This window comes from Anas acuta, chromosome 8 (genome assembly GCF_963932015.1).
Source record: "Anas acuta chromosome 8, bAnaAcu1.1, whole genome shotgun sequence".
Taxonomy (NCBI): Eukaryota; Metazoa; Chordata; class Aves; order Anseriformes; family Anatidae; genus Anas; species Anas acuta.
In genome coordinates this window covers 14723289-14738871 of record NC_088986.1, presented here as the reverse complement: position 1 = coordinate 14738871, position 15583 = coordinate 14723289, and the positions used below count along the sequence as shown (strand labels likewise).

The following is a 15583-nucleotide window of genomic DNA, read 5'->3' as shown; positions in this document are numbered from 1 at the left end:
GGGTTACTATTATGGCTTTAGGCTTTGTGCCTGTGTATAAAACATTCTCGCCTGGGTGTTTGTGCTCCGTATTAAACAATCTAAAGAGTATTCTACTCTGAAGAGTAGAATGGTTTATTTATAAAGAAAAGTAGTAGGTCAACAACATACTGTAGTTTTGAACTTTATGGCCCAGCTTCAGAAAACCAAGGCACTGCAGTAACTCTGATTTGTCTATGAGTATAAACTGAATGAAAGCAATGTGAGCTGCTGGATTTTTATTGCCACACCATAGCTTGTAAATCATGGCGTGTTAGTGAGGACTGGCATTTCTCACAGGGAAACGTTAGTCGTCTTGACATTTTTCCAAATTCATTAAAAGTTTTTAGCCAGTACTGCTGAGGAACAACTGCTAGGAATTTGTATATATACATACAAATCCTTAATTGGCAAACAGGCATACTTCAGTGTTATTCCCAGGAACTAAACATGTCTTGTACTCTGGTGGTATTCTTAGCCTGAGAAGCAGATAACGTGCAGTGAGTCACTGTGTCCAGTGCTGCTGTTCCTTAGCAGCGCTTGTGGAGAGGATGCACGCTTCATTTTCCCACCTTTGTGTCTGATGTTGGGAGGCCAGTGGGCAGCAGGACTTTCAGGCACCCTTCTTGGCTGAGGGTGTCCAAAACATTAAAACTTCAAATGGACCTGCCAGTTACAGTTCAGTTTGAGGGAACGTTCTGAGGCAGTTCTGGTACAGCAAAGGATGCTGTGAGTAGGAAAGGCTGAGAGTAAATGGTAGGGTGTCAAACACTGTATCTGTGTCATAGCCTGTGCCTACCTCCTGGATAAATAATTAAATGTTGCAGTGTTAATTTGCAGAACTCCTCTGAGCAGTCATGAGGACAATCTTTTTGTCTTCTTTCATAGCAGAATTTGGCACCCAGTATGTTGGTTACAGTCATAAGAGAACCATAATCTGTTTTTTTTTTTTTTTTCTTTTTTTTTCTTTCATGTTAATTAGCTTTTAAGGATAGGTTTCTGTCTTAAAATGAAAAAGAAGATCTTACAGCTCAGGGTATCTGCTTTTATGTTTTCTTAACAAAAACGTGACTTGTCCAGGATATAATCATCACTGCTCCTTCCCTCTTTCTCTCTCTGAGACATGCACATGTGCATGCATGCACCCACCCACCCACCTGGAATATTTATAAGTAATGTTGTGATAACTTTGCCAATGTGCATCTATGTACAGCTTGTCCAGACTTATGACCAAATTCATTTCCCATCATAAGTCATGGCTAACTTTGATTTTTATTGCAATTTTCTGCTATATATAGCAGAAGAAATTCCTCTGTGTGAAGCTATTTTAAGCAAGTTTTGCAAACACCACAAGCAACAATAAGAACTGATTTAGAGCTAGGGTGAGGAACTTTAGCCACATGCACAATTGTAGAAGAGAAAGCAAAGCATTTTAAAAACAATAAATTATATGGTATATGTTTCGAAAACTACTAGATTTGTTTGAGGCAACCTTCCAAAGATGGCTTTTGCCTTCTTGCGGATGTTGTTATAACCGATGCTGCACACCCAAAGTTGTGTAGTGGTGTGTTTAGAGCAGTCTTATTCCTGAGGGGTTTTGTCTTTTTTTTCTTTCCCCCTAATGTTTTAGCCTGTTCTCATATGCTTAAGCTGTTTTTTCAAGACATTTTTAATTTGTGGTATTTTCACATATAGTAGTGTGTTCTGAGATTACTAATAAAAAAATATTTTTTTTACATTAAAAAATTTTTTTTTAATGTATACATGAAAAATAGCATTTCATAGAAATACTTCCTTTAGAAACTGATGTTTAGATACTTGACAACCCAAAGTGCCTTTCAATTTTCATCACTTGTGTCCCAGAGTACCGTGAACTGTGAAGCTGAGGTCACATATTAGCAAGTGATTATTGGACAGTCATTGAAAAAAATGTTGAAAAATGAAAAAGTGAAAAAAGGTTATTAAAATAACTTCAATTATTTCCCATTTGGTGCTTTAAAACCCATAATGTATGGTGTCTGATTTTGAATTTTAAATTAAAAAATTGTTTAAAATTCTTATAAATTCATTTAGCTTTTTGGAGATAAACAGTTGCAGTATTGACTGAATTCGGTATTACCTATTTGCATGCCCCAAATCTTCCCTACAGAAATAAAAATAACACAATGAGGTAGTATAATCTTTTTTTTTTTTTTTTCAAATGAATACTGCATTTTTTCCCAGAAACAAAATGATTGAACTGTATTAAACAAAGTTTTATATTTACAATAACTTGTTTACTTGTTTTATCCTTTAAGTGTCACTTTTGACTTACTAAGTACAGGTAGTTTGTTCTCTACTGTTTATGTATTTTTTCAGGTTTTATCTGTAACAGTTTCTCTTACATTTTTGACACAGATACCTATCTGTTCCAGAACTAGTATTTGCTACAACCAGAGACTGAAATGGTCTGAATAGAGTGTTAAATAACTTGGCTTTGACAGCTCCATCGTTTCCTCAGAACTTGGAACAGAATTTGAGCTCTGCTTCTACGCTATCTTAGATTATAATGCCATCCTTGCCTAATGAGGGAGGTATGCAAGTCTTGTATTTTTAATATAGCCTATTAATTATTTCTGTGGGCTTGTACTTGCAAGTTGCAGTGAAGTAAATGTTTGTAACTGACTAGCTCAGATGCTGCATGATGGATGGTATGGTAATTTTAGTTCATTTGTATACATTATTTGAGATATAAATGTGTTGTTGACAGTTAAAACATTATTTTTCAAAGATAACCATGGAACTGCTTCTGTGACTTTGCGGTCGGAACTACCCTATCAAAGCCCAATTAAAAGAAAGGTCAGAAAGAAGAAGAACGGAGTCATCACTGCAAATGTTGCTGGCACAAAATATGAAATTGGTAGGAAGCTATAGATCTTGTTATCATAATAGCAATTGATGTGAATGGATTACTAACTAATGGGGTGAATTAATGGATTTTGCATCAAGCTGACAGTGAGTCATTTTGAAAGGGTTTTATGTTCTGAGAAACTTTTTTTTTTTTTTTTTGTAACATTGCATTGATAGCTTTGAATGCTGTACAAACATGTATTACTCCCCACTCCTTACTCAGGGAAGGGCTTTGATATGCAAAAAAATAATTAATAAAGATAGCTGTGGAAAAAAATATTAATTATGATTTACATATGAATTCAGATGTATACTTAAAACCTTAAATGATGAACAGTTTAAGTGCAATATTAAATACCCTTACTATTATGCAGAGGTTTCTCAATTAAAAAGTAATAATGTTTTGCATTTTGATGAGGCTACTATCACACTAAATCTATAGTTTGTATTTTGTTGTAGAAGAAAAGATGTAGAAAACTAGAATCATGTAATTTGGCCTCAGCCTTTTAAATAGTGTGTTTGTGGGAACAAAACAACAGCGTATTTCTTCTAGCTTTTGGTGTAGTAACAGAAGAGAATCTGGGAGTTGCCACTAATGCTGATTCTTGATTAACAGCAAATAATGACAATAAATTTGTACTCCTATTCAGCCTGTGATATGCACAATAGGTTTGTTCTGATAGCTCTCCAAAACAAAAACAAATGGCTCAGTATTGAGACAGGTGCATTATCCTCCTCAATGGAGTAGTTATTGGTAACTTTAGAATGACTCTCTCTACCCTTATCTCCTTCCAACTATGGAAATGGTTCAACAAGTTTTCCAAAGACTTCAGGGCTAGTAAGTATTTCAGAGACTTTCTGTGGCATCTGTGAAGTTTCAAAATGAACTGTTTACACTGGAAGCCAACTGATGACTTTTCTTAGGTTCAGGCTTTGAACCAGGAATAGTGACAAACTTTCAAATTCCAAACTCACAGCATATTTGAGTAGACCTTGCTGATTTTTACCAGGTGGGGAAGACTTCAAATCCAGAGGTGTCTTCTTTAGAGAGGTGATGTCAGAACAAATTTATTACACAGATAGCAGAATGAATAGCTTAAGGAAAAAGAATATTTCTTTTTGTTTCTTCTCTTTTTTCTTTACAAAAACCTTTTGTCCAAGAACCTGTGTTATGCCTGGAACATAATCAGTATTTTTTCTCTCTCTTTTTTTTTTTTTTTTTTTTTAATCTTAAAATAATGTATGCATTTGTTTTTGTAACTACCATACTAAATAAACTGTGGAACTATATGATCTTTAAGGTCCTTTCCAACCTGAGCCATTCTATGATATCTGGACTAAAGAGGCTTTGTTCCCTGTGTGCAGTGACACTTATATTTATCATAGTTTTAAAATTAATGTATGTAATGGCCAAAATTTGCTCTAATAGCTGTGCAAGTGGACACTGACTAGGTCAGCGTGGAATGCCTTGAAGCTATTTACAGCTCCCATCAGTGATTGTACGCTGCTTCCAGATTGGTACAAGGTGCTATACCATTGTAATGACAGATTTGCAATAGACTGATGGAAATATTGCAAGTTAAATAAGAGCTTGCATACTAATATTGTTCTCAGGCAAAGGGATGAATATTTAAAATATTCAATATCTTGATCAATTTTTTAAATTTTGAAAATTAATCTATTTTTAGATATTCAAAAAATTCCTTAAGTATGTAATTTCTCTGTAGTACGTGTGGTAATACGAGAAATGGGATTTGTGAAAACACGTGATGAAGATGAAACAGCTAATCTTATATGGAGTGATTCTGCTGTGCAACAAGAAAAGATTGCTGAACTTCGGAACTATCAGGTAGAGTGATAGTATTTTAGACATGGTTCAGTAAATTGTTTCACTCTGAGAAATTCAGTAATGTGTCACTTTTGGTTACACATATATGGAGAGGAAAAAAAACAAAACCACAATAAAACAATACCATCCAGATTGCAACAATGCTATACCACTACATATTTTTAAATACCGTTCTCCTTTTTGGAGTTACCTGTTCATACCATTTGGAAGTATTTGGGTGCTGTTCTTTCATGCTTGTGTCTGCCAGTTCATTGTTATGAATTATCATAGTTTTAAAGAAGAGGCAAAACATCATTTATAAGTTGCTCATAAATTTTAAGCAGTAAATTAGGCAGAGCTCTCTCCCCAGATAATAAATATTTTCTTTTCCATGTTTTTTTTTTTTTTTTTTTTTTTTTTCCTCCCTGGGAGGAGAATACAACTTACTGCATCTTTAGTTAAGACCACATAGATAAGTTAAGACCACATGAGATACTTTCTTTAATGATATATAAGTGACACTGACTATGTTTGCCTGAGCATGTAGTTGAATGTTTTGAATGATTGTATTAGTTATGACAGAAAAATTAAAGAAGTACCAACTTAATTTCTTTTTTGCTCCTCCCTCAGAGAATCAACCATTTTCCAGGAATGGGAGAGATCTGCAGAAAGGATTTTCTGGCAAGAAACATGACGAAGTAATCTTTTATTATTAAGAAGATTTTCAGCCATGGCATTTAGTGCAGTACAATGCTGAATTATTGCCTTTTAGGTTTGTTTATTTTTAAGAAGAGGCTACAAGAGGACCAAGAATAATTTCCAAAGTTACTGTGTCTCTCCAGTTTACATCAGTGGAAAATGATGTGGGTTCAGTTCTGTGTCTACATGCTGCAGAATGCCTGAGGCAGCCTTAAGTTGTTATAATACATGTAATGTATAATATACCCAAGCATACATCATGTAAGAGTTGGAAAGGATAAATGACTAGTATGTGAATGGGTATTACTTATTTTAAAATAATTAATGACAATATTTTTGTATATATCACATTAAAAATGTGAAGCATCTTACTGTTTATGTCAGAAATAAGTCAGACAAATTTGATTTTGTTATAAATTATCCTTCCTCTAGTGAAATAGATGGGTTTTGAAGAATTATATTAGCTAAGAATCTGTGAGTAAGAACTGAGAAAACAATAGTAAATAATGATTCATCAGCCTGGTAATAAGGAAGAGTTTTCAGAGAAATACATGTGAATATTTTGATTCTTCTAGCCTAGATCAGTTTAAACAACAGTTAAAAAGAGTTAATCTTTTGGCCCCAAATTTTACCTACACTGCATTTGCCATTACCAAAATATAAATTGTTTTTGTGTATTTATGTAATGTGATATCTCATTTCTCTTGTTCTCTTTCCTTTTTTATTTCATAAATACTACACATAATATGTAGAATGCATGCAAATATTATGTGCATTGCCGTGGTGTCTACATGTCCTGCTTATGGACCAGAATCCTCTTGTTCTGGTCCATAAGTATATAACTGCTGTACAAGCACTTCACTGCCCCTTCCAGACTTAATTCTAAGTAAAAACATAGAGATAGCACATGGATGTAAGCAGCTATTTGGAGAGATCTCAGAAAAAATGGAACAATTTTGGTCAGCTTGGTAGGCAGTGCTATCCTTTTGTATTGGTGCAGGTATGTGATTTAAAACAAATATGCAAGATGAGCAAAAGATTCATGCACACATTGCATTCAAATACAGTCTTTCTCTCAACCTACTGAATTCTGAGATTGAAACGGTTTAAAGATGCTGAATGTTGAGATTGCACATATTACAGATAAAATTAGGATAATTTCTCTGGTATGATAACCCTGGGTTAAATATATCTATGTTGTGATATCAGCACTTAAACTCTGTTCTATCTGCTGATGTTTAATCAGTCTCTTTTTTGCAGTACTAGCCTCACAATTCGATATTTGGAATTCATAATTTACAAAACTCAGTCATATATCTTGAGACTGCTTGTGAAAACAAGTCAGTTCTGGTACGTGGTTGGACAGACTTCTGTATTTAGAATGGAGGAATTTGTTCCATATAGCTGCTGTTCTGTCTTAAAATTTATTTGGAGAGAATAATGCAGAAACACTAATCATGTTTTGTTGCTTTTCTGCTGCATGCAGTCCTTTCTATTCACTTGGATCCTTACCTATTCCTAGCATATTCTGCTTGCTATTTTTCCCCCCTGCTGCATTTGAACTATGCAAATGCTCCTTGTGTGTACTAGACTTGGATTGCTGATGAGAAGGAAAAAGACAAACAAAACCCCCACCCAGTTGTTTTTAAAATAAATAAATAGACATTTTTTTACACCCTTAAAGAGCTCCTTTGGTAACAGTGAATTTTCAGTAAGATCAGGTAAAGCTCTTTGATTCCGAGACAACGAAATAAGGGATAACCCAAGAACAGAGTTATAAAAATTTTAATTTTTTTCAAAGACAAGCTACAAATGCCCAGAATTAATTTATTTATTTATCTCTGCATTCATTTGTTGTGAGAAGTAAGCAAACAGCATAAAGAAGAAAGTGAGAAGGAAAAGATTTAGAACAAAATTGAATACTTAGAGTGTATGAAGAATTACATGTCCTGGGTGATGGTGAAGAGATGTTCCTTTGGAAAATCTCCTGCAAATTCTTATTTCAAAACTTGTAACTGAATGTCAACACTTGAATTTGTGTGTCCATAAATGCTAAATTTCTTTTGCCACATAACAGGCATCATGAGATCAGTTTACTTAGTAAGTCATATTTGAGATCAGTTTACTTAGTAAGTCATATTTGACTAGTATATACAGGGAAAATATTATGCTGAGGTAAAATGTCCTCTCAGTAAACTGAAATGTTAATAATGATTTTTTTTTTTTATTACATGCCAGAGGTTACTTACATTTATTGGCAAGTTTCAAATTGCTATTTGTGAAAAAGTCACGTGCTTTATTCAAGTAGCTGTGACCTGTTTACTCAGATAGTTGCATAGTTACAGAATTATGACAGAAAAAAAGTCCTGTACATGTTTAAATCATATTTTCTGTAAATAGATGCAATCTCCTCATGAGTAATAAGTGTGATTACAGATTGTATGCAATAAGTAGGGGAAAAGGTGTACAGGATGAACAGGAGAGGGAATAGATATGAGACGTTTTTTGTTTACATTTAAAAGGTTTGTGAACTGGTCATGGATGAAGAGTCATTCTCATCTATCTCATCCACTAACCTCCTTTCATATCTGAAAAGTCAGAGGATCTTGAAACATAGGCAGTAGAACCTGTGTTACTCAACTGACAAGTCATTTCTTAAATAACCTACAGCCTGTACAAAACACCTTTGGTTCTTTTGCACAGAAAGTACTCAGAAATGAGAGCAGGGGCTGACTGGATCTGGGAGCTAAAATAGCACTCAGAGGAACAATAACTTGCTTTTTAGTTCTCAGGCCTCTTGGTAAGGACTGCAAAGGCTAAAGGACAGAGCAGCAGAGTGAAGAAGTGGTTACCCACAGTAGTAGATAACAGATGTGCTGGAAAATGGGGCTATTGTAATGGAATAGGTCTTCATTCAGGAAGCTGCTTGATGATGTTCCTACACCATTTGTGAATAGGGCCAGGCAGGGAAGAACAGAGATTAATTCTTCTGTTGAAAGTTTTAGCGAGCATCTGAACTTGTAACAAGTAGTAAGTATTCAGCTTTATGTTATTGTTTGTAGTCTACCCAGCTATGCATAAGGTAAAAGAAGGCATAAAGAGCAGATATAATTGCAGTCAGAAAATAAGATATCTATAATATCAAGTTATATTTGTTAAATAGGGGATATGAGTATTGAAATCTGTGAGTTAAATTGCAAATTTCTGTCATGCAACACTTCAGGATGCATTTGAGACATAATTTGGAGAGGGACGTAAACTAACACAGAAGTTAATTTTTTTTTGCCTAAATATAGGATATTTTATGGCTAATAAATTACGGCTAACTTATAGGATAATTTAAGATATACTCTTCAGTTAGCAAGGTAGTAACATCTCTAAACGTATAGTAGATGGACAGTTTAAAAATTACGCCTTAATGATGAATTATATCAACTCATTTTTTTGTCTCCTGAATATTGAATGGCTTTCATCAAACTAGATTTTTAAAAATGACAATTGTGATGAAGCTGCAGGAACACTGAGCCTCATACAGTACTCCAAGAGTACTATAGCTATTGTGGCTTCTGTAGAGTGTTTGTTGGGTAGCTGGCTAACGGTTTGGTGACAGTGTATCTATTATACCAGTAGATCCTGGCTGCAGTCCTAGTCTTACAGATGCGGTTGGCAGTTCTGCTGCTTCTGTTAGTATTTGAGGCACTTAAAGTAAGAGTGTCTTATAGTGCATGGGGATCATCGTGTAGGCTCATAGTAAAAATGAAGTATTGAAATGATATTGTATGTCTGTTTTACATGTAAGTTATCCTGATGATATTAGTTTCCATTAGAAAAGTAGAAGTACAGCTAAATCTTTAATTAAAAAAATAATAAATTCCACCAAAGTTTGTTTGTTTGTTTATTTATTTATTTATTTTAATTAAAGTCTGGGTAGCTTGCTATGTCAGTTCATTTCTTTTTAAGCATTCAGCTTTCTGTTGATCTGTGGCTATTTGTATTCCAGACATGTCCAACCTGAATGCTAGTGTAGAGTTACCCAAACTGAGTTCATACAAAGTTACATGTGAAGTTCCAGGAGTTCTGCATACCTGAAACAAGCTAGCTGCTTCAGGATTTAACTCAGCAAAGACTAAATTTGTCCTGCTGGGAACCATGCTATGCTAGTCCATGTAGTACTACAAAGTACACAAACTTGGCTGCTACCAGTATTAAAGCTACCTTGCTTAAAGCTAACCTGTATGTATCTAGCCAGCGCTGTCAGTGTGGTGTGGGTATATGCTTCCTATCTACCAGAGATAGGGCTTTGAGTGATGGAAACTTCTATTAACTGAATTCTCTACTGTCCTTTTAGGAGAATTAGAGGAGTTAGATGCATGCCAAAAAATGAGATGAATGCCAATAAGATAATAAATACAATATGATGATAAGCAAAAATGCACAAGATGGTCTGCTTTTGTTGTTCTTAAAGTATGCATGTGAATATGTCAGAAGTCTAACTATTATAAATCAACTACAGACATCTGCTCTCCTTTTTTTATGCAAAATATACATTTTATACAAAAATACAAAAAAGTATTCTGCTAATGAAATTTTCTTGAAGATTATTGTAAATGATGTTTAATCCAGAGGATTGATCCATCTGATCAGTTTAGTATTAAAAAAAAAACACCAAAAAACAAACAAACAAACAAAAAACAAAAAACAAAAAACAATGACATTCTATTGTACTTTTTTGCAGAATGATCAAGTGTCAGCCTCAGGAGTATACTTTTATTCCTCGAACATGGATCTTCCCTGCAGAGTACACACAGTTTCAGAACTACGTAAAAGAACTGAAGAAGAAGCGTCGACAGAAAACATTTATAGTCAAACCAGCTAATGGGGCAATGGGACATGGGTAAGTTTCATGTTAATTCAGTCTTCTTACCCAGAAAGGGCAAAATCTAGTGCTATTTACATCATTAACAGAAGCTGTTTCTTAATAAGAAGTTTTTCATACAAGTGGTACAATCAGTACAAAAAAGGTTATGTATTGGACAAAGAATTAACAAGGAAAAACAGCTAAAATACTAAAGTAACTGGAAGTGGTATTTTAATGTTGTTCTAAATGTGACTTAATTAAATAATACATTTTCTGATGATGATCAGGTAAGTCTTAAGAGCAGTATTATTTTTATTGTGGAATTACCCAAACAATATATTTATGAATCTCTTGTGCTTAGAATTAGAGGGTTAGATTGCATGGGGCACAAATGGCAGGGTATCAGTAGTTGCAGGCATGTTGCTTGGAAGATCAGGATATTCCACAGCTCTGAAAACAGCCCAAGTACCCTATTGCATGCTAAAACTGCAGCACAAACATACTTAAGATCAGCAACCTCAAGGTGAAGGAGAAATAGAGGAGATATCGTTGGGGATGCAGCTGGAGGCACAGTCTTGGAAGGAGGTGACCCTCATACTGGAGAAGAGACACTGCTGAAAAGACTGTGACCTGCAGTTGGGTTGAAGCTGTTTTGCCTGTGACAGGAATTGTCAGTAAAAAACAAATGAGATTTAAATATTTTGATCTATTATTTATCTTCTTATTTTTGAATATTTCCATTTCAACTTTTATTGCTTGTAATATCAATTTGGATTATATACTATAGTAAAGCTCTTGTTTTTTTACTTTTTTTTTTGTTTTTAATTTTTTAATATTGGCATTACTGTAAAAGTAAAGGCCCTGAAATTTTTCCATTTTGTTAGTTTTCATTCCTCTTGGAATGAAACAGAAATTTTGAGATATTTCACAGAAAAAATGGGGAAGAATAATCACGGATGCTAGAGGCTGCAAATTCTGCCAAACAATTTCTAAGTGAAAAGGGTATCCATTATCACCATTTGTGATAAAGGAAGCAGAAAGTTATTTTGAAGTGGCTTGTTGCCTTTTTTTCCATCAAGTGAAGTATTATAAAAGACAGAAAACTAAAAGCCATGTAAGTAAATGGCAATTTTTCTCTACCCTATGAATAGGCTGTGTAAGCTCTTTCCACGTAGTCTTTAGCCTAACTACCTGACTGAAAGACCATGAAAAATTATTTCAGAGTTATGTCAAAGTCCTACATTTTTAAAATAACTTTTGTTTGTAACTAGGATCTCTTTAATAAGAAATGGAGAAAAGTTACAAGCTCAGGATCACTTGATTGTTCAGGAATATCTTGACAAACCATTTCTTATGGAAGGCTACAAGTTTGATTTACGTGTATATATTCTTGTAACCTCATGCGATCCATTAAAAGTGTTTTTATATCATGATGGACTGGTGAGAATGGGCACAGAAAAGTACCATCCCCCCAGTGACTCAAATTTGGTAAGTTGGAGTTTATTCTAATTCATTGCTTATGAATGTAGAATTTTACCTGTGTAGTGTACAGGCATCAGTGGATTTGAATTTCTTATACCTCGCTCTGTACACTATTGGTGCTATATCTTTCCTTTTCCTTTTCTATGTGCTTTTAGAGCTGCTTCAGTGTAATTATGCAATAGAAAATGCCCGGTGAGCCATTTACTCTACTGTCACTTAAATACTGTCACTTATATACTGTTCTCTTGAAGAATGCCGGTATAATTTTGATCTTAGGAGAAATCGTATGTTTTAGAAAAATTCCAGTATTATATTTGGAATAGTTTGCTTTTAACGTTTTATTTCTTTATTTTTATTGTTACTATTCTCAGCATTATCAGCACTGAAATATGCTATGACTGGATAAACAGAGCAGCAGGATAAGCAGTTTTCTCTGTGTTCTTGCAACTGTTCATGTTGTAGTCTGTTTATTGTATGAAATAACCTGGCTTATCACTAATGACATTGTTCTTCAGATGACGCTGTTCCACAGTGATATTGTTCCGGATAACTTCAGACTAAAGATTAGTTCAGATATTTATATAATGTTCTAAAAACAGTTTCATTTTTTGTAGTCTGAAAAATGATTTAATTGTCTGAAATAATTTAATTTGATGGAAAGATGACATTTACAACTACTCAGAAACACAATAGGTTTCATAATCATTCTCAAAGCAGTAATTGAAAGCCATGAGAGAAATTCATTACTTGTAGTGCTAATACAATGTGTTGTTAACTAGCCTGCAATTAAGGTGCTTGGTTTTGTTAATTTCATTTATTTTTTTAACCATAAGTGTAGTGAGATAAATGACAGCAGAAGGCTTGTGTTGTCTATTGGCTGTCTTTTCAAAAACGAATTGGAACAGAAAGCCCATGACCAGCTTAGAACTTCAACTAGCATTCAAACAAGGAATGAAATATGATAAAGACCTCTCACTGTGATAAGGACTGTCATCATGATAGTGCAGGTGAAGAGCTGAATTAATACCTGTACTGGAAGATACATAAATTTATAAATCATGATTTATAAGTTAGCCTTTAAAGTGTTTTTTTTTTTTTTTTTTTTTTTTTTGTTTGTTTGTTTTTAATGTAACTGATAACATAAATTGCTGTTTAAATATTCTTACCTGTGAAGGAATCATAGCACTCACTTGTTTATGTAATACATCTTGAAATTTACCACCCTCTAATGTATGGCTACCAGCCATTCAAAAATGAGCAATTCTGGTAGATAGCAACAAGGCAGATGAATTTATATGTAAAAGATACTTTAAAGTATCACTATCACGAAAACATTTCTCATAAATAAACTAGAGCGACAACTGAAATGTGGGAATGTCTATAAAATGGGTGCTAAAGTGGTTTTTGCACTTTTAAAGTAGCAATTCAAAATACCATCTTTATTGTTTGCTTCTTGTGCAATGTAATTGTTCTGTAAGTTATGATTGCTTTTCACATTTTTATGTAGTTGTTTACATACAGACCTGTAAAAATGGCAGATATATTTCCTAACCAGATGTTGATCGCAACTGGCTTAAATACAAGCCCAGATTTTGTTATAACATGGCTAGACTGTTCAGTATGTGAAAATTCCAAGAATTAGAGACATCAGAAACAACAGAACATCTGCTCACAATATATTTTCAAATTGTTTGACTGTCATTATTAACATTTTTAAAAAATTATTTTGAATTGACTATTCTAGAACTGTATTTAAAGTGTTGTTCTTTTGTTGTTGGTGGTGGTTTTTTGCTTTTTGTTTTTTTGTTTATTGTGTTGATCTCTTCCCTCTCTTCTTAGAGCCAACTGTATATGCATCTGACTAACTACTCTGTGAATAAACATAATGAACATTTTGGACGGGATGAAACAGAAGACAAAGGAAGTAAACGCTCCATTAAATGGTTTACTGAGTTTCTAGAAACAAATAATCTTGATGTCTCCAAATTCTGGAATGATATTTCAGTAAGATAAAACTAATATGCTTTTCTTTATTTTGTCTATGTATATTCTTAAATAATGATTTGCTTCTGTCATCCATTGCTTTACTTGAATATTATTTTTGAAACTTTATTAATCCAAATTCTCAGCAATGCACGCCACAAGTGATGTGCTATTAATGATGATTATATTTTAAAAAGGTGATATTCAGAGTTTGATCATAAATTTAATGTTAAACTTTGTCTGAGGCACCAAAGCCCTTTCAACCAGTTAGTTATTCACATAAGTAATATCATACACAGGAACAATCCCATTTAAACTCTCAAAAACTTTTCTAGCACTTAAAGTGAATTTTATGTGAGAACATTTTCAAAACCACAGTCAGTGCTGTGTATATCAGTGGATTGGAACCTGCACCATTAAAGTCAGTGGATATGTTACAGGCATCTTCAGGTGAGGAATAGGACAAAGACTGATAGAGCTGGGGCACAATCTGTAATTATGATTCCTAGTATATTTATTGAAAACGATATTATGAAGTGAAACGGGCAAAGTTTGGCTATACTATGCATTGTTCCCAGTATACCTTTAGTATTTAGGCTATCATGTATCTAAAAAAAAGTATGTATTATGGAATGTATAATAATACAATAGCTATTAAATATCTGTAAATAGGTAAGAAAAAGTCTGTTACTTTGAACATTTATTTGCTATTTTAAGTCTTTAAAAAATAATTTCACTAAAGCGTTTATGAAAGTATGAAACACGTTAGTTCAATATATACTGGTATCTTCTCTGCTGATAAATTTTTCTGAAAACATCCCTACAGGAGTTAGTAGTGAAGACTCTCATAGTTGCAGAACCACACGTTCTTCATGCTTATCGCATGTGCAGGCCAGGGCAAGCACCAGGAAGTGACAGTGTCTGCTTTGAAGTCCTGGGATTTGATATTCTGCTGGACAGAAAACTAAAACCATGGCTCCTAGAGGTAAACCTCTTTAAACAAATGCAAACTTTATTCTTAAAAGTTAAGCGAGCTCCAGCTGAATCCATATCTGCGTAAGAAAACTTCCACAGAAAATCTGTGTGTTACAGGAGGTACTGTTTTTGAGTATCTAGATGGTACCTTTTCTGCAGCAGCCATATGGAAACACTGCCTGTCAGTGATTTTGGAGACTCAGGTAAGGTTAATTGGAGGAACTGTTGCATTTGAGGAATGTTGCATTTTAGACATTTGTGAAAGTTTTAATGAGAAATGCAATGTTAATCCAATTGTTCTGGGTGCGTTGTATCTGGAGGATCTTTTTATGGAAAATGGGTTAGGGATGGGCTTCCTTCATGAGTATGGTTCAGTATATAGCTCTGGCAGCTTGAGTGAATGTGTGGTCCTAATCATTTTTTTTTTTGTTTTTTGAATATGAGTTCTTTTCCTTTCCTATGCCCTTTAAAAGTACCCACATACAGAGAGGAAAATACCAGCAATGTTGGAGGATTGTCTACTTTGTTCTTTTAATTACTCTATTATTAATATATACATATGGAATTTACTTACCTTTTCCAGATTGTCTTATTTCATTACGTTAACTGTCTGGGATGCTGTACAGCTGGAGAAAAAAAGCAAACTGCATTAAAAATGTGTCTGCTGACAATAATTCATGAATATGATTGGCTACTGATGAGCAAAATGTACGCAATTAACTTACTGAATTACAGCCATGTTCTAAGGTCTTTAATACTGTCAACAGTTGTTTTGTTGTTCTTATTTCTCTCCAGAGTTCAGTATAATTTTAATTAGAAAAATACAAATTCCTTCACTGTCCTCCATGCTA

At 33.9% G+C, this 15583-nt stretch overlaps 1 protein-coding gene across 16 annotated transcripts in view; it reads left to right on the top strand.

Annotated features, from left to right (window-relative positions):
• Positions 1 to 15583, top strand: part of TTLL7 (tubulin tyrosine ligase like 7) — a 71878-nt gene that overhangs the window by 16637 nt on the left and 39658 nt on the right. For 10 of the 16 annotated variants that reach the window (XR_011099000.1, XM_068690922.1, XM_068690917.1 and 7 more), the window contains 8 exons: positions 2416 to 2591; positions 2789 to 2917; positions 4635 to 4756; positions 5366 to 5433; positions 10170 to 10328; positions 11564 to 11780; positions 13614 to 13778; positions 14584 to 14742. Coding sequence is in view for 15 of the 16 variants with exons in the window: in XM_068690922.1 (XP_068547023.1) it covers positions 2567 to 2591; positions 2789 to 2917; positions 4635 to 4756; positions 5366 to 5433; positions 10170 to 10328; positions 11564 to 11780; positions 13614 to 13778; positions 14584 to 14742 (1044 nt within the window). In the remaining variant the exon portion in view is untranslated. Of the gene's footprint in view, positions 1 to 2415; positions 2592 to 2788; positions 2918 to 4634; positions 4757 to 5365; positions 5434 to 5485; positions 5599 to 5754; positions 6785 to 10169; positions 10329 to 11563; positions 11781 to 13613; positions 13779 to 14583; positions 14743 to 15583 lie in introns of those variants that run through there. The other 6 variants (XM_068690920.1, XM_068690918.1, XM_068690913.1 and 3 more) reach the window with 3 other exon arrangements.